This window comes from Panthera pardus, unplaced genomic scaffold (genome assembly GCF_024362965.1).
Source record: "Panthera pardus isolate Hobbes unplaced genomic scaffold, ASM2436296v1 HiC_scaffold_17, whole genome shotgun sequence".
Taxonomy (NCBI): Eukaryota; Metazoa; Chordata; class Mammalia; order Carnivora; family Felidae; genus Panthera; species Panthera pardus.
Genome location: NW_026526732.1, coordinates 81,500,394 through 81,520,242, shown reverse-complemented (window position 1 = coordinate 81,520,242; position 19,849 = coordinate 81,500,394). Strand labels below are relative to the sequence as shown.

Genomic DNA, 19,849 nt, shown 5'->3' with positions numbered 1-19,849 from the left:
AATTGCTTTGTCTCAGCATATGATCTGCTTTGTTGAATATCCCATGTGAACTTTTATAAGCATCAATTGGTTCAGGATGGTTGGTAGTATTTTTCAAATCTTTTATATCATCATCATTACTCTTCAGGATTTAGTTGTTCTATCAATTGCTGAAAGAAGTGTGTTGAAATTTTCACATATGATTGTGCATTTGTCACTGTCCCTCACATTCTTTCAGTTCTTCTTCATGTATTTGGAAGTTCTATTATTGTCATTATGTGCATACACATTTAGGATTGTTCATCTTCCTGATTAATTGACCTTTTTAAAATCATAGGAAATGTTTCTCTAATCTCTGGTAATATTTTCTTGTCATGAAGTTTCTTTTGTCTGATATAGAGGCAGTCCATATTTCTTACGTTTGCTATTTGTATTTTCAATCCATCCTTGTCTGAAAAAAGTTAATTACCTTAGCCTACATATTTGTACTTTAGCCCTTCAGACACAGATCAAATAACTTAGAGCATCTAGGTAGAAGTTTTCTTTTGAGATAAATTGCCAAATATATATGTAAGTTAGTGAATATTCTTTATTTTCTATATTTCAGTAAAATTGGTAAGGGGATAAAATTCAACTCTATTTTCTTGTAGTAATTGAAAGGACAAATAGATTTAGGCATAGAAAGTCTGACGAGTTAAAGATCTGAATTTCTTTTATAGCATGAGCTACTTTGAGAAATTCCTATGGCTTAAACAAAGAACTTTAATTGATTACCCTGGAGTAAAACTGAACACTGATATAGCTAAGGCTGGTTACTGATACAGCTAAGGCTAGTAACCAAATGAGTATCCCATTTATAAGATGAAATATATTGATATTATTTTCAATGAAAGACCTCTTTTGTGGTTAAAAAATAGCATGTTAAAAAGGTTCTAGAAATTCTTTTTTTAATTTTTTTTTTAAATCTTTATTTATTTTTGAGAGAGAGAGACAGAGCACAAGCGGGGGAGGGACAGAGAAAGAGGGAGGCACAGAATCGAAAGCAGGCTCCAGGCTCCGAGCTGTCAGCACAGAGCCCAACGCAGGGCTCGAACCCATGAACTCCAAGTTGGGCGCTTGCAAGTAAGCCGAAGTTGGACACTTAACCAATGAGCCACTCAGGTGCCCCTAGAAATTCTTAATACAAATGGCATTACTTAAAAAAGAAAAAATAGACACTCATGCAGTGGTGTTCTGCCTATATTTTCCATGGACACCAAAGTTCAAGCCTGGCCATGGTGTCATTATGAGGCCGTTTCTTGGCTATCATGAATTTGGGTTGGTAATCTCGGGTTGGTCAGATCTAAATTTTAAGGAGGACAGCAAGTTCTGATGGGTAGGAGAAATGGAGTTTGGGAAGTTTGATATAGCTACCTGGGAAAATTAGACAAAAGTTAGGCCACAGGACTGCTGATGCTTCAGACCTTGAATGGTTCCTGTTACATGAGTGGAGATAGGTATTGGTTACAATGGTGGAAGGAAAGCTGGGGGCCCATTCCTGCTCCAGATGCCATTACCTGGTGCCAGGGACAAGTGCCTTATGCTGTTTTTTGTTGTGCTGTTCTTCTGGAATGGCCTGCAGTTTCTTCTGATATTCCTCAGTTGGTTAGGAGTTGTTGTAGTGGTACTAAGTGAGGCAACATGAATCCAGTGAACTGACAGGTTCTTGGTAGAGAAGAGCATTGTATCGATACAGGATGCACATTCTGTGTTGTGTCTGATTTCAGAGTCTACAATGCCATAGGACTAGGTTGAGAGTCTGGGCTGGAGCAGGTGGGATGTTGATGAAACAGTTGTAGATGAAAGCCTGAAAGACCAGTCTTTAGTGATGGCTTGCCTGCAACAAAGGCTTTGTGTGTCTATTGTCTGGAGCATGTTGAGGGGCTGAGTTTAAAGCGACAAAAATTCAGAGGACATCATGTGTGAGAGGATGTCGAGAATCAATGTGCTCAGTATTTGTGAAGCCTTCCCTCTCTTTTAGTAGGTTATTTTAGGCTAATAAAAGTAGAATTCTATTACTTTCTAATGTTTATTTATTTTTGAGAGAGAGAAAGGGACAGAGCACAAGCAGGGGACGGGCAGAGAGAGAGGGAGACATAGAATATGAGGCAGGCTCCAGGCTCTGAGCTGTCAGGACACAGCCCAATGCAAGACTTGAACTTATGGACTGTGAGATCATACTTGAGCCAATGTCAGATGCTTAACCAACTGAGCCACCTGGGCACCCTTATTAAATGTAAATCTAAGTAGAATGTAGCAGAAGTATTAGATTTATTTGTAAAATGAAGCCTGTGAGGAGCATGAAGCATTGTCAGTTGTCTGAAATTCGTGGTGGTCACCTTGGTGAGATTTCAGTGAGGGAGAGAGATGAGAATTGAGGCACTTTTTCAGCCTTAAGGAAAGTTCTGTGGAGTTTCTCGCACTTTCTTGGCTTCATGTATTAAGTATGCACAGATGGGAAGTATAGAAGATACTATGTTATAGCAGTTAGAAAACAAATCTGATTTCCAAAATGGGACTTTTTTGGATAGGGCTGTTTACTTCTTCCAGGAGACTCTGCCTCACCACCTCCTTCCTTAGTCTTCTGTTTTCCCTGCAGCTCAGGCCCTGGCTCCATGGGTCTCCAGCAACCAGCTGTTCCTCTCCCCTGGTATTGGCTGACCTTTCTCAGTTGCGTCCTCTGGCTCTTTCTTTGGCTTCTGGTTTCATCCTAGAGTCTTCCTCATTTTCTGACACATAACTTTTTCCATTTCCAGAGTATAGCCACATACAGATTCCAAATTTGTGGAGTTTATGGGTTTGAGTTCTGTAGATTATCAGATTTTTTAATATACCTAGTGAGAACAAGAGGTTTGTTTTTGTGATGAGGATTATGTCCATATCCATGTGTGAAATACCAGTGTAACTAGGAAACACCTGCAGTCCTTCTGAATTATATTTTAAAACATGTGTTAATAGTAGATATCAGGTCTTTTTCCCTTCTGAGAATTTATGCAGTGGAAGATGGTTGAGGATTGTGCTATATATACATGACTTTGCATTTCTGAATCAGTGTACTTTTTGCTGCCTTATAAAATGTGTGTGATGCATTTTTCCCACATGAAATTCTGCAACATCTCTTTCTGGAATCCAGAGAAAATCTTGTCTGTGACAAAAAAAAAAAAAAAAAAAAAAAAATCATTGAGGCTTCAAAAGGGAGGGTGGGATTTGCATAAAAAGAAAGTGTGAAGAGACTCTGGAGACAATTAAAATCTAGGATTAGTTAACTTTTTCAGCAAGAGGAAAATGCAAGGATCCTTTTATCTTTACTTGCCTCTTGTCCTCAACAGATTCTCTTTGCTGGGAAGGGTTTTAAAGGCCCCCTTAATAAAGTGGAGAGATTTGAAATCTTGAGTAACTCCTGATTCTTTTATGTAAAATTTCAAGTGATGTTAATCTGCTGAGCACTTCACAGTAAGTGTGTGCTGAAACTATAACAATAATTAGAGAATTTTCAGCTGGATCTAATCCAAAAATCAGATGTCAGACCTTGTCCAAACTTTACTGAAATTAATTATCCAGAAAATCTTGTGATATCTCACTGTTCTGGCATTGCCATAACTCTGCCCTGTCCCGGACTGATATTTGATAATTGCATATTCCATCATCATAGTACATAGGAACTTCCTCCTGTACTCACTTTGTCCTATCATATTCATCTCAGTGATTTAGGGAATGTTCTTCCATTTCTTGATTTATGAGGAAGGCAAGTATTTATTATAGGGTTCACATGACATTAAATCTGGCTTTTTTCCCTTATAGCTTACCCTCTTATATAAACCTGTGTATGAACTAGATTTTAGCTTTCTTGTATTTTCTTTTTTTATATAATTTTTTTAAGTTTATTCATTTTGAGAGAGAGAGAGAGACAGCACGCAATCATGTGGGAGAGGGGCAGAGAGAGAGAGAGGGAGAGAGATAAATCCCAAGCAGGCTCTGCCCTGACAGTGCAGAGCCCGATATGGGGCTCGAACTCATGAACTGTGAGATCATGACCTGAGCTGAAGTCAAGAGTTGGGCACTTAACCTACTGACCCACCCAGGCGCCCCAAATGTTTTTATTTATTTATTTTGAAAGAGAGAGAGAGAGAGTCCACGCATGCACTAGTGGGGGAGGGGCACAGAGAGACGGGGGGGGGGGGGGGGAGAGAGAGAGAGAGAGAGAGAGAGAATGAATATCCCCAGTAGCCTCTGCACTGTCAAAGCAGAGCTTGACATGGGGCTCCAACTCAAGAACTAGGAGATCGTGATCCAAGCTGAAGTTGAACAGTTAAACGACTGAACCACCCAGGTGCCCCTCTTGTATTTTCTTTACTCAAGGATTATTTTGGTGAAAGTTTAAGGGTATACTGTAGAAACGTGTAAGTTTAGAGGGAGTAGATTCACTGGAAGTAGTCAGGAAAGGATGTGTCACAGAGTCAAGAGAAACTGATGTGACCCTTCAGGTTAACTAGAAATTACGCTCCTAATCCATTCTCCCTCTAGTGCCATGCTCCCTAGTATGTGATTAACAAAGACTTTCTTATGAGAGCCAGGGTTAAGAGCTGGTCAAGCAGCCTTTTGTGACTGCCTGACCTATACTGATATATTCATTCATTAATTCACTCACTGACTCATGTACTCATTCAGGTATTTAGTAGCCAGTCTGTGTTCATGGCATTGGGAATAAAATGGCTAGTAGCCTGCTGGTTAGTCATATTGAATAAAGTTTTTCTGCCCCACCTCCAAAATCCACGGTGTCCTTTGGATTAGTGGGAGTAACACCAAACACATCTGAATGAAGGGGCATGTATCTACTTGTGGACCTGGAAAGGTCTGAAGTCCACAGGCTTGGTGGAATTTGGGGAAAGCTGATGAGGGATGGAAATTTGAGAATTTATGGAACAGAATGTTCATTCCATTGACTGTGTTTCCTCAATTCTGAAGGTACTCTCCTCGTTTAAAATTTCTGAGTAGGTTTAGTGTGCTGTGATTTCATTCTTATCCCACTCCCCTTCTCTCAAGCTGTAGTTGAACTGGTGGTGTATTTTACAGTTGAAGATGTCTCAGAATTGAGGTGAGCTCTACAGGCCGGAACCTCTCATCACAACCATAAAATGACAGCTTGTAGACTTGAGGCTTCATTTAAAACGCGTCTTCATTTTTCATATAACATGTAATTTGAAAAATATAGGATAGGAAATATATTTGTATGAGTAGACATTTTTCTGTTGTATATAACATGTTTTATAAATATTTATTGTGGAAAACTTGGAAACTGTAGAAAAGTATAAACAAGAAAATGAAATCAGACTTACTCAATTCACAGTCAGTGTTTTGTTTGTTTTGGTGAATAACCCTAATCTATCTTCCTCCCTCTTCCTTTTCTCTTTACCTGTTTTCTTTCCCTCCTCCTCCCCTCCTGCTTCCTATCTCTACATATATCAGTATATCAATCTCAGTCTATGGATTTCTCCCCCAGTTTCCAGTTTTACTTCACTTACTGTTTTATGTTTACTCTGCAGTTAACAACATGTAGGAAATATTTTCCCATAGTTTTAAATGTTTTAAAAAACATTTTCAGTTCAATTGTACATTATGTCACAATTTAATGCATTATGTCACTTTATTGTTAAGTGTTCAAGCTGGTGACAGGTTCTGTTTTGTTTTGGTAGTTATAAATAATCCTATAGGATCATCTATGGGCACAAAGTTTTGTATGTAGTCCTGGTCATTTTTTTAAGATAAAATCTTAGAATTTGTATTGCTGGCCTAAAGGGGGATACATATTTTGAAGGTGTTTGATACACATTAGGGAAATATTCTGATTGGTTACCTAAATTTAAAATTTCACTTCTTATATAGAAATTATCTGGGGCTCTTTAGTTTATGGAATTTTCATCAGTGATCTTAGGGATGAACAAACTTTAGAATTCAGGATTATAAATAAAATCTTAAAAATATAAAATCTTTAAAAAAAGAATCCAGAATTCTAATTCAAAACAGTTTGACAGTTCAGAGAATTGGTTAGTTGATGCAAAGTTTGGTAGGGGAAAATGAGGGCAGGAGAAATAGGGCAGGTAAACATCGCCAGAGTACTGTTTACAGAGTAGCCATTTCTGCATGCATTGCCAGAAGGAGAATACAGGGGTCCTAGGGAATGTGACTAGATTTTTCTGTAGCCCTATGGGGGACCTTGCCATGGTAAGGTCTGTTCCCAATTGTAAAGAAAAAGAAAGCTCATTTTGAACTAATGTTCTATTCTAAAAACACTGTTAAAATTTTGTGTTTTCTGCTGTTAAGAATTCAGAGACACTAAATACCTTCTTGGGGAACATTAAATGTTCGTTTTAATTATTTACGATAATTATTTGAGCATAAATTGAATTTTAAAAAGACTTTCTGAAAGTTACTACTGATCTTTCTTCAATTAAGTATAGAATGTGTTTGGGAAGCTCATCTTTTTTTCCCATGAATTTTCAGGGGAAATAGAATTATCTTTACCTTGCAAATGGCACTCTGAGAATAGGAATGCTCTTCTTAGATAAAAACAGCACATGTTTATAAACACACACACACACTCCAAAATACGAGGAAGCAGTTTAAAAAGCTTCTGTCTAGGTTCCGTCCAGCTGTAGGTTGTAATTTTGTGTTTTTTTAGTGTAATTTATATGATAGAAGGCTGTACCAACATATCTATTAGCAATTGTTTCTCTTCACTTGTGGTACAATTCTAATTAATGTTCAGACAAGTGACCCTGGGATAGTTTTAATCCAGAAGGACTTTATAATTTGATCCTTTTATGTTGTTGACTGATATTCAGCATGGTTTGAAGACTATTAACAAATCACATGATGACATAAAAATCAGAGCATTTAATTAATCTGCTCGCTTAAATCAATTAATTAAATATCTTTGCAAGACAACAGGGAGTTTGCTGTGTTTTCTGCTATCCAGAGAACTTTGTTGTCTTGTGCTAATAAACAGGTTTTTTTTTTTCTTTTCAGGTTTTAGCCTGGATTCCCACCATTCACAAGTAAATATCAGATCCTTTTCTAACCAAAATACTTTAAGTTACTTATTATTTTCATTATTGTTATTTTTATTTTTTGTCAGGACTGTTACATCTGATAGTAGGCTTACTTCTTTTTTTTTTTTTTTTAATGTTTATTTATTTTGAGAGAGAGCATGTGAGAGAGCAGGGGAGGTGCAGAGAGAGAGAATCCCAAGCAGGCTCCATGCTATCAGTGCAGAGCCTGATGTTGGGCTCGAACCCACAAACCTTGAGATCACGACCTCAGCCAAAACCGAGAGGCAGAGGCTTAACCGACTGAGCCACCCAGGTGCCCAGTAGGCTTATTTCTTTGGGGAGGGTCATCCATGCTCTGTGCTCTCGGCACACAGGTGTTTCCTGGAGCACTGAGAGGTGCTGTTCACCATTGCTGACCCAGCAGATGAGGGATGAACCAGCCAAGTGAAATGGTTGCTGTGAAAGCTAAAATACGCGGAGCTATAATTCTAATTAGTTTGTCTATGTTAACAGTATCTAGTCCTGGGTGTATTATATAGCTATGAAAAGCTAAAAGTATAGCAGGTATACCTTCTTTTGGAAATCTATTCTTCATAATTTTTTTCTAATTATAATCTGACATATGTTCATTGGTGAAAATTAGGAAAATTCAGAGAAGTATCTTCAAGAAAATAAAAATCACTCTATAGTAGAGATAAATCCTATTTACATTTTTTGTATTTCCCATTTTTTATATAATTGGGATCCTACTACATATATATAATTTTATGCCCCCACTGTTTTTACAGTCAGCATATCATTAGTACTTTCTCATGCTAATAAAGAATATCTCTGAAAACCCTATTTGGATAGATAGTATTCATATGAATGGTTGTATCATTATTAACTATTTGGTTGTTAGCCCCAGTTTTCAATTATAAATTATTCTGTTATGAGCATATCATACATACATTTCTGTGTTGCTCTTAATTATAATAAAACAGCATGATGCTTCCTCTTAGATTGTGTATTTTCAGTGTAAACTATAGAATATCAAATAGATACACAGTTTTGTGGGTGGTAATAAATCTGAAAGGATTTGATATGGTGGTATATGAATCGTTTTTTGAAGGATGCACAGCAGGACGTTGGCAGCTGTGAGAGTCATAGTGTCACAACTGGGGAAAATTCCAGAGCAGAGATGTGAATGGGAACGAGCTGAGACTGTGTGCATCTGTTTGTATGAATATGATTTAACCACAGTGGAAGGATAGGCTTGAGAAATGGAAGAAAATAAAGTGTGAGATGTGGAGTAAAGAATTTGAACTTGTTAGTAGAATAGATGTGGCAACCAAAGCCCTAAATTTTCTGGACCATTGTGCTATTCATTACAAATTTTTATGCAGCACATTATATGTGCCACGCTCCCCCTTGTGGAGGTCCACAAGGGGTTTATACTTCGGTATCGGTTGTTGTATTCATCCAGTGAAGGCAGTGTGTGTCCTCACAGATACATTCCTATAGTTAGACTGTGATGTAGTACTACTTTGGAAAAGTACGCTCATGGTGGCAGTTGGAAATCTTTGGAGGCACAGAATCAGAGCAGAGCCACAATTTAAACGATGCAAATATTTTAAAGATTGTTCTCAGTATCATTGGAGGGGCCTGGTTAAAGGCAGCAATGTAGTAGTTAGTTAATGGTTCAATCGGGAAGCAGGGACTGTGAGACTTAGCAGAATGAGTTGGAACAGAAGGGCTTACGTTTAAATAAATGGTTTAATTTAGTGGTTCTGATTACAGAGTAGACCCTTCAAAATGTAAGAGCCTCAGTGCCTATCCCAGCTTTGGTAGATCTGAATTTTGGGGAGCTAGGACCAAATATATGTAAATGTATGTATTTAAAAACCTCCCTTAGAGATTCTGAAGTGTGCCTCTGGTTAGAAAACACTAAATGAATTAATGTGTGTTTTTTCCACCCCAAGAATTTGTCAGATTGTCTGAACCTGTGGTTTTGGATTTTAATACACTTAGTATTCATGTATGTGCATTTTACTTTTGCATATTTTTCCTACTCTTTTCAGTTCCTGAGAAATTTTTTTTCTGTTACTTGGTGTCAAGTTGTATTACAAACTTACTAATTAGTGGTACTCTGCAAAATCAATTTTGAGCAAATGCACTCCAAAAGTTAAAAGGAATTTCTATAACTTTTTTCCTTACTAACACATAGGGACAAAAGCCAGGATGGATGATCAAGCATGGTATTTGAGAACTTCAAAGCTGGCTCTGGCTGTGGCCATTATCCGCTCAAAACCAGCAGACAAAAGCAGCAGAGAATACACAGAGCACCTTGCGAAGGTGGTGTCTGAGCAGGAGTCAACGTGGAGATCAAAAGTCGAAGCCTTGGAAACTGAAGTTCTGCAATTACGTCAAAAACTTCTTCTGAGCAGGATGTGTTCAGGATTGCTTGAGACTGGTGAGTGTATGAAATTGTCTTCTGGTAATACATCATTCTGGTTTTTTTAATTGTTTATTTTTAATTTAGTATAATTTTTTAAAAAATTGAGTATAGGGGTGTCAGGGTGGCTCAGTTGGTTGAGTGTCTGACTCTTGATTTCTGCTCGGGTCATGATCCCCGGGTCATGGGATCGAGCCCTGCCTTGGGCTACCGGGCTGAGCATGGAGCCTGCTTGAGATTGTTTCTTTCTCTCCCTCTGCCCTTCTTCCCCTTACTCTCTTTCTTTCTTAAAAAAAAAAAAAAAAAAAAAAAAAAATAAATAATAAATAAATAAATAAATTGAGTATAGTTGGCACACAATGTTACATTAGTTTCAGATGTACAGTTCGGTGATTCCATAGCTCTATATGTTATGCTGTGCTCACCATAAGTATAGCCATCATCTCTCCTGTTATATTGCTATTACAATATTATCAACTCTATTCCTTATGCTGTGTCTTTTATTTCTGTGACTTAATGCATAACAGAGGCCAGTATCTCCCTCCCTTTTCACTCATTTTACCTAGTCTCCTGGCCCCCTCCCCTCTGGCAACTATCAATTTGTTGTCAAGGGTCTGATTCTGCTTTTTGTTTGTTTATTCTTTTTTTTTTAAGACTCTATTGATGAGAGGAATCAGATGGTAATTACTTTCTCAGTCTGACTTATTTCACTTATATAATACCCTGGGGGGTGGTATAATGCCCTAGGATATACCTTCTAGGGTAGTATCATACCTCAGATGACATGATCTCATCCTTTTTATGGCTGTATAATATTTCTCTATCTCTCCTCTCTCTCTCTCTTTCTGTGTGTGTGTGTGTGTGTATAACATTTTCCTTACACGTTTGTCTATTGATGTACACTTAGGTTGCTTCCATTTCTTGGCTATTGTAAATAATGCTGCAATAAACATAGGGGTTATATGTAAGTGATGAATCACTAAATTCCACACCTGAAAGCAATTTTACCATAACCATATGGTTATGGTAAAATTGCTATATTTATGGTTATGGTTATTTATGGTTATGGTAAAATTGCTAATATATATATATATTAGAATTTAGATAAAAACTTGAAAAAAACCATAGAGGTACATATATCTTTTCTTGCTAAGTTTTCATTTTCTCCGGGTAAATATCCAACAGTGGAACTACTAAATCATATAATATTTCTATTTTTAATTTTTTGAGGAAACCCCATACCATTTTCTACAGTGGTTATACCAATTCTGTTTTATTTAACCTTCACAATTATTTAGAAATTGGTTAGTTTTCTAAAACTAGACTTCTTCTTGCCCTATAAAGATGTTTTTATTTGTAGTTGTTCATTAAAAGTTTATTGTTACTTCCTAATGAATGGGGCTACATTAGACATTGGGGTGGAGTTGGAGAATGAAAGTAATGTAGATGTGAAGGCAGTAATGTTTTAAGTTTACTGGATAAAAAAAATTTAAAATCTCATTACTCAACCTTATCATTTTACTATGTATGTTATGTTACACTTATATTAAATAATTCATCCAGCAGTCATATACCAAGGACCAACAATGGACCAGTATGCAGTGGGTGGTGAGGACCCAAAAAAAAACCACTTAAGGTGCTGTCCTACCATTGAGTACCTACAATTCTTGCAGGAAATTGGACCTTTAAATAATTTACTCAGTATGATAAATACTTTAATAAAGATATTGACAAAGCACAGAGGAGGAAGCCATTCATTCTGCCTGGTTTTTGGCAAGACTTCTCAGGTCTGGCCCTCAAGGATCTATCTACTAGTCAGTGGTCACAGAATGTGCAGCAACAGGCAGGAACATAATCAAAGGCAGGATACTTGCCTTTTTAGGATACTTGCAGCATTACATTTCAGAAGTGGCCAGAACACCATGTAGGAGAAAGGAAGAGAGGTGAATTGGGACCAGGTTCAGAAGGGCCTTGAATGTCAACCCAAGGACTGTTTTATTTTATTCCCTATAGTAAGTTGACTGTGCGATTTATGGTCTCCCTACCACCCTTGTGAGAGTTGAAAGCAGGGAACTCTTAATAATTACACTGGGACAATAGGCAGAAACCAGGACTCACTTGAGCAAGCTGGAACCTGTGGTTACTCCATTCATCAGGAGCCATACAACTTTTTTGATGCACAGAATTGACCCTTGTATTGGGACTGGGAAACAATTCTGGTGATTTTTAAAGAATGTAAACCAGATCGTGTGACTCCTTTGCTGAAAACTTCTACCTGGCTTCCAATCATGCTTCACATTAGATTCAGACTTATGATCGTGGCCTGTGATGCTGTGGGTGATTTCACCTCTATTTACCTCTCCCACCTTGCCCTAGTTACCATGGGCTTCCTTCCAGCCTTGGACCTTTGTTATGTTTGTCTGTTTGACTCTCTTCGTGACTGGCTTCTTCCCTTCCTAGAGGTCTTATTCTAAATAACACCTCCTGGGGGTGCCTAGTTGGCTCAGTTGGTTAAGCGTCCAAATTCATCTCAGGTCATGATCTCAGGTTCATGAGTTTGAGCCTCATGTCAGGCTCTGTGCTGACAGCTTTGGATTCTGTGTCTCCCTCTCTCTCTGCCCCTCTCCCACTCATGCTCTGTCTCTCACTCTCTCTCTCTCTGTCTCTCTCGCTCAAAAATAAACATTAAAAAAAATTTAAAAAATCGAAATGACACCTCCTCAATGACCACTCTATACACATAGCATTCCCCACTAGTTTTTTTTTTTTTTTTTTACCCAAACATCCCCTGTGGACTATTTGTTTGTTTACCTAGTTGGTGCCTTATCTCCTGAACTAAAGTTTAAGTTCACTGAGGAGTGGGTCTTTGATTTGCTGAGCACCCTCTACTAAATGCCCACCCCAAAGCCTGACACACAGTCGGTGCTCAATAAATATTTGTCACATGGCCATGGAGCAAAGAAGGTGTTTCTGGTCATAGCAATGATTCGAGGGAAGGATACCAGTTTTAAACATTTTACCAAAACCCATATGAAGAATGATGAATTGAAATCGATCCATGATAGAACTGAAAGGAGGTGAGACATTTAGGAACGATTTCAGAGTAGACACTTCAGATATTTGTAAATGATGTCAGAGAGTGATTAGGGACATGGAGGCATTTGGGATAGTGAGGTCTCCAATCCCCATTTATTGAATTTATTGCAATGCTTTGAATCTTGAAAGTGAACACAGAAATAAGTTTATAGGATAAAATGTGGAGTTAAGGTTTGTCTGAGTATAGGCTAGTTCCTGAATATATAGAGATTATGTAGAAGGAAGGTGGAAGGATGATTCTTAGAGTCAAAGGGGATGATGAACAGGCTGGAAATACAGACATAGACGTAGGATCCACTGATATTTAAGTAATAGTTGAAGTCTCAGCCAAGGATGAGACTTGCAGGGAGGACGGAGCTGGGAGGTTGGCGGCATTGGGGGTCCCAACATTCCAGGGGTGGGCATGGGAAAAGGAGCCACGAAAAGAATATGACTGTCCCATTAGGAATGTCACCTAATGACTACACATTAGCAGGTGTAGTACACATATGATTGCTGTGGGTAATAGGGTACTCACTAACTTTACTTTTGGGTATTATCAGGAAAATCTGCTAACCTAATACACAGATGTTACTAAAATCTCATTATTATGTGAGTGAAAATAGTGTTATAGAATTTATAGCCACATTTTAGTCTCTCTAGAGTCTTTCTAGGTAATGGGCTCTTTGTACTCAATGAATGCAAACACAATCAATATTCTTAATTATTTTATGTGCAGTTATATGATTAATAGAATGGCACACAAACATTTCCAGTAATCTTAAACAGACTCTTAAGAACATCTGTGATATCAAAACCATTGTTTACCGTCAAGGGTCTGTTTATACCGCTGCTCTAGTGGTGTGCATGATTTGTTTGGAACATGAGTATGCCTGACAGTGAGAACCTAGGTGAGAACTTGTTCTCACACCGAAAACTTTCACTTACAATGCCTGTGAGAGAAATCTTCAACTACCTTACAATTAAAATCAGTTTTACTCGCAGCAGGAGCTATAGGTAAAGCGTTTCCACACAGATGTTTGGAAGTAACTTGTCTCTCCATCTGTTAGCTTAAACTTGAAAAATGAAGAATAAATAGATGGATTCAGATAAATAGAGTCGCTATTAAAGGGGAAGGAACAAAACCTAACAAAGGGGGGTATTAGGTTGATAGGAAAATAAAAAAGGAACACAGCTGTTATTTAAAGATACATAATTTGAGGGGCACCTGGGTGGCTCAGTCGGTTAAGTGTCCGACTTCGGCTCAGGTCATGATCTCACAGTTCTTGAGTTGGAGCCCCGCGTCAGGCTATGTGCTGACAGCTTGGAGCCTGGAGCCTGCTTCGGATTCTGTGTCTCCATCTCTCTCTGCCCCTGCCCTGCTCATGCTCTGTGTCTCTGTCAAAAATAAACATTAAAAAAGATAAAGACGTATAATTTGAAAGACTGATGTAACTTACTCTAAGAAAGAAAACTCCATACCTGAGATTCAAAGCTATATTATAGATATATTTATAATTTTTTAACATTTTTATTTATTTTTGAAAGCATGAACTGGGGAGGGGCAGAGAGAGAGAGAGAGAGAGAGAGAGAGAGACAGGATCTGAAGCAGGCCCCCTGCGCTGACAGCAGAAAGCACAAAGAGGGGCTCAAACTCACAAACCATTAGATCATAACCTGAGCTGAAGTCGGACGCTGAACCCACTGAGCCACTCAGGCACTCCAGATATATTTAGATTATCAAATATTGTTTATTGGGATTTTCAGGATTGCTTTACATATGCAACTGTTCTCAAGTGTTTAGAGACAGCAGGCCCTCAATAAATGTTGAATGGGATGCTTCTTGACAGATTGACAGAGGCTGGGGAACTTAATTTATAGCATCAACTATCCATTGAAACAACTGAGCAACCCAGAATTCAATAAAGCAGAGCTGAAATGGCAAAGTAAACAAATAAGAAAGTATGATATCATTTATCCAGCATTTTGGGAACCCAGCTATGTCTTTATTCTGATTTATTTTCCCACAGCTTCTTAGAGAGAGATATACTTCTTTATTATATTTATTAAATATAATAATACACAGACTGTACGCAGAAGGGATAAATAGAATTTGTTCTTAGAATTCTGCTACATTGTAATTTTACTTAAATGCTCCTTAGTAGTGGGAGGAAGGAAGGGAGGAAGGATCAAAGAAGCCCAGATAATCCATTGACACATTTCCCAAAATCATTTTGAGTGATGTGTGGCAGGTGCAGTTAGTTGTCTACTCAATGTTTAGCTTTCTGCTTCCTTCCTAAAGCACTCCAATTTTGTTTTGAAAAGATGTGCTTATTCCCAGTGGGTTAATCCATGAAGGGCTTAGATTTGTTTTGTCAATATTGTTCTAAGGTTGGGCAGGGGCCAGTGAAAGGTAAAAAGCAATCTTCTGAACTTTTGATAAAGATTTGCCTCTTTGTATGAAGAGACTGAGGCTCATGAAAGAGAACAATTAAATTTTTTTTTTTTTTTTTATGTCAGCCACTTGTTTCCTGTATGCAGCACTGCCAATTGAAGATACGGAGACTGGATCTGTGGTAGCCAGTTTGCAACTGTGAGGCAATATTGAAATTAATGCCAGCACATTCAGGATAGTGAAATAGTTGGGTGAAAAGAACCTGGGTCCTTCCTGACATTGCTAAGCAATCGAAGCAACGCTAGGATTACTTTATTAGGAATGTTTAAAAAGACAAACAAGGGTTTAATCCATTGTGTCCATGTGTTTCCTTCCTTGTATCTGAGCACATCCTAATTTGTAGAGTGGAGAAGGGGTGGAGGTCATGAATAAATTCGACCAGCGCTACTTTTTCTTTAGCCGAGAGTCTTCTTGATCTATAGGGGAGGAAATGAGTGAGAAAAACTATGTTCTTTGTTCTACAACAGCTTCCTGTTAACGATGGCTTCATAACGTTGGCAAGAATTTCATGTGTCTGAGTAGGTAAGTGAGGGAGACCCAGAGCATAGAGACTGGCCACTAACAGGCACTAGTGGGTGTTTTTAATTGTTGACTAGGGATTGAAGAGGACATAGTAGCAGGGGCAGGGCCTTATTAGTGAGATAAATGACATTGAACTTCAATGAGCAGATTTAGGATTAAAACTTGAGTGTGTATATGTGTGCGTGAAGGTGGGACAAACAAGGGGAATCTGGGCAGTTGCAATTATACAGTAATTTGGCATTCATGGGAGGGAAGTGGATAGATGAAGTGTCAGGTATATGTTTTTTCCCCTATAGTTAAAATTTTTTTTAATGTTTATTTATTTTCGAGAGACAGAGACAGAACATGAGCCGGGGAGAGGCAGAGAGAGAGGGAGACACAGAATCCGAAACAGGCTCCAGGCTCTGAGCTGTCTGCACAGAGCCCAACTCGGGGCTCGAACCCATGGACCGCAAGATCGTGACCTGAACTGAAGTCAGTCACTTAACCAACTGAACCACCCAGGCGAGAGACAGAGATAGATAGAGCATGGGCACGGGAGGGGCAGAGAGAGGAGGAGACACAGACTCTGAAGCAGGCTCCAGGCTCTGGGCTATCAGCACAGAGCCTGATGCGGGGCTCAAACCCATGAACTGTGAGATCATGACCTGAGCCGAAGTCGGATGTTCAACCGACACAGCCACCCAGGCGCCCCACTCCCCCCTACAATTTTGTCTTCATAGATGAGAGATAGGCCCTGGATGAGCAGATGGCTATAGTGAAAAGAAAGTGAGAGACAATGAAACCAGATTAGTTCATTGATTTCCATGTTTATTTAGTAAATGTTCACTGAATGGAGAGCTCATATCTAGAGTGTTTGGAGGTGGGTGGTGGTGGTGTGCTCAGCAGCACTATTATTTTCAGTTGGACTTAGCTTTTCTAAGTTTGGGGTCCTGGGAAACAACTGACTGACTAGATGGCTTTAGAAGCTTCCCTTCCCTCTAGCTGACAATGCTTAAGTTTTCCCACCCCCTGGTCTGTTGTCCCCTTTACTGCTTTATTTATTTATTTTTTTTTTTAAATTTTTTTTAACGTTTATTTATTTTTGGGACAGAGAGAGACAGAGCATGAACGGGGGAGGGGCAGAGAGAGAGGGAGACACAGAATCGGAAGCAGGTTCCAAGTTCTGAGCCATCAGCCCAGAACCTGATGCGGGGCTCGAACTCACGAACCGCGAGATCTTGACCTGAGCCGAAGTCAGACGCTCAACCTACTGAGCCACCCAGGCACCCCCCCTTTACTGCTTTATACTCTGAGGATCCAATCCTCAGTACTCCCATTACCTGCCCGAGATCCTACTTCTCATGTTGTATGAGCCTGGATTCAGGAAAAGACTTTTAGCTACATTGGTGTTGATGAGGGGTCATGAAGGGGCTGGACATCGTAGTGACCTGTGTGCACTTTGCCAGACCCAGCACGGAGCTTGTCTTTGTCTCCTGATTGCTGCTACTTTTCTGGTCCCAGCTTACTCAGCCTCTGTCCCATGCCACCCTGTCCCAAACCACATACTGAGGAGACATCACAAATAACTGACATCCAGTCATGGTTTTGGAGCTCAGTGTTTATATGTTGGGGCATTCACTGTTTTATGGATGCTGAAAGAGCATGGAAAATGAATGCATAAGTATTTCTCATCTTAGTTTTTACATAGGCTTTTATGATATAAATTATCAAATATAATGGAAATTTTCTTAAAATTGCAGTTTATTTGAAACATACATGCATAATGTACATGAATGTTAGAAAATGTGCCTCTAATTTAATATGGATTCTAATGAGAGCCTCCAAAATAAAGTACATTTATAATTACACATCAGAGATGCTTTACTCATTACATAAAAATTGAATTAATCTTCTGATATTACAGACCATCAACATACAGAGAAATTAAGGTTAAAAAAAGCTCAGAATATAGTAAATGGCTTTAGTAGTGACAAGGCAATCCTTTAGACATGTAAACATCTCAGTTATCACAAGAGCTGGCTCCCATAGGAATGGGGGTGGAGAGAGGGAGCAGGAAGGGCCACAGGAGTACCAGGGAGGGCCTGGGCCTGAAAGAAACAAGGAGCTCCGGAGGCTGGGCTCAGGTGAGGGCAGTGTTCCAGGTGGACATCATCAGCCCTGCTCTTCCTCGTATGAGGCTCTGAATCTCACTGTGTGTCACAACCATCTTCTTTGTCTGAGATGCATTCCAGGGAGGTATCGTGAATGTCCAGGTAATCCCCTAATTAGGGCGACTCTACTTTGTATCTCTGGATTCTTTCTACTTCTCTCCAGTCCAGTGCCACGACCTTGGTCCTGTCTGATTTATCCCAGTTAGACTCCGTGTTTAGAGTTGCAGCCTTGACCTTGGTCCTGCCTGATTTATCCCAGTTAGACTCCATGTTTAGAGTTGTAGCCTTGCCACTTTCAAAGCTAGATCGCAGCCCAGACTCAAGTCTTCTCATTTACTTCAGGTTAAATCTACAGCTCTTAAAATAGGCTGCAAGTTTCTCCACTATTTGGCGCTTGCTTTCTTCTCTAGCCCAACCTGTCATCACTATGTCCTCGACATTCTGCACTGAAACGCGCAAAATTTCTTTCACTTTACTCGAATCCACCTTGTTCTCTTTCAGTTCTAGGCTTTTACACGTGTTGTTTCTCTCTGTAGGATATGTTCTTCCAATCCTTTTTGTCTGGTTGTGAGCTATTCTTTTTTTCTGATGTAGTTTTAATACCCTTTCTGCCTTTGCTGACTGCCTCCTTAGACTAGGTTAGATTCTCCTGCTGGGGAACTATACTATTCTGTACTTTTCACAGCATTTGTGAGCCAAATTGTAATTGTTTAAGCAGCCTGTCTTCCCTGTAGGACCTAAAGCCCATGCTTGCAGGAGTGTGCTTTTTCTCATCACTGCTGTATTTGTAGGGTTAGCACAATGCCTGGCATGAGGTGGTGGGCGGCTGGGTGGGGGAACTTGGGGATATTTGTTGAATGACTAAGTTTAGACATGGTTTATGTGAGTGTTATTACCTGGAACAAAGGGGTCTGGCTGATTTGTCATTTCTGGGTATCTACAAAACCACTATAGTGCTGAAGGAGGATCAGGAGAGCAAGACCAAAGCATCCTAGGGAAGGAGATACTCACTAAGGTAGGGTGAGTGTCAGGGCTCCTACCTTTGAGGGAGCCATGTGTGCATAGATAGTTTGACCAGAACTGGAGAAATGGAGAGTGAGAATTCTGTCTTCTCATCTATGGAACAAAAGCTAAAACTGTTCAAAATACCTTTGAACTCCAGGATCTTTTTCAGTGTAATTTTTTTGAATAGTTTAACCTGTGGTAAACTTTAATCTGGCCCTTATATTTAGGATTATGTTTATTTTTTGCAGGTTTTGTCTGTGTTTTTAAATGTCCTGCTGTTTCTCTGGATTTGATTTTGTAGATTCTGTTAGAAATCTAAAGGTATCATTGAGGATTCTGAATTTAATATTTTGACCCTAGACATCTTGAAATTTATTTTTTACAATAAATTCATTGTGGAGTGAGTAGAATCCAGTTAGATGACCGCGGACTGTTGTTTAGACTGGGAAAATTAAAGGAGTAATATCAATTTCATTATCAAAGCAAGACAGAAACTGGGTAAATAGGGTAAATGGGAGAAGGCTTGAGATTCTAAAGTTCTGATAATCTCTCAGGTGATGTTGATAGTGCTGGTCTGAGGACTAGAGTTTGAGTAGCAAAGGACTGTGGACTATTTTGGGGTGGAGTTTGTTTGTGAAGGGAAGGAGAAGAGGTATGTTGGTAGCTGGAGAGGGAGCAAAGTAGAGAGAAAGTTTTTTATTGTCAACATAGAAAAGACATCAGCACACTGGTACCTTGGTAGGAAGGAATTAGTAGAGAGGGGACAGTGGAAGATTTGATAGGAAGAGGACAGTAAAGGAATCACAAGGGCTTGGGACCCGAATCCCAGAAGAAATATGGAGCACAAGTGTTGGGCCTGGCCCTGTGGACCTCAAGAAGGGGCCAACATTTCTTCTTCTGAGACTCTTTTGAAGGTAGGAGTAGGTGCCCCTTGATTCGTGTTTTTGCTGAATTCATTCCTGGCAGCTGTCATGTAAAGTTCATTTTTGTTCCCTTCTCCTCCTCCAGCGTCCCTTAGTCTCAAATCTGTCCCACTGTTTTGTTGTTGCTGTTTCAAACAGCTTTTGGATTTTCATTCTCGCATTTCTTTGCCTGCTGCTTCAACTCTTGTCTCAGCCATCTCCACCTGGTGCCTTGG

At 39.3% G+C, this 19,849-nt stretch overlaps 1 protein-coding gene across 2 annotated transcripts in view; it reads left to right on the top strand.

Annotated features, from left to right (window-relative positions):
- The window catches only part of MEI4 (meiotic double-stranded break formation protein 4), a 209,232-nt gene that overhangs the window by 19,597 nt on the left and 169,786 nt on the right, over positions 1–19,849 (top strand). For both annotated transcript variants that reach the window (XM_019442701.2, XM_053904705.1), the window contains exon 2: positions 9,274–9,519. In XM_019442701.2, coding sequence (XP_019298246.1) covers positions 9,288–9,519 — 232 coding nt within the window. In that variant the 5' untranslated portion in view covers positions 9,274–9,287. The remainder of the gene's footprint in view (positions 1–9,273; positions 9,520–19,849) is intronic.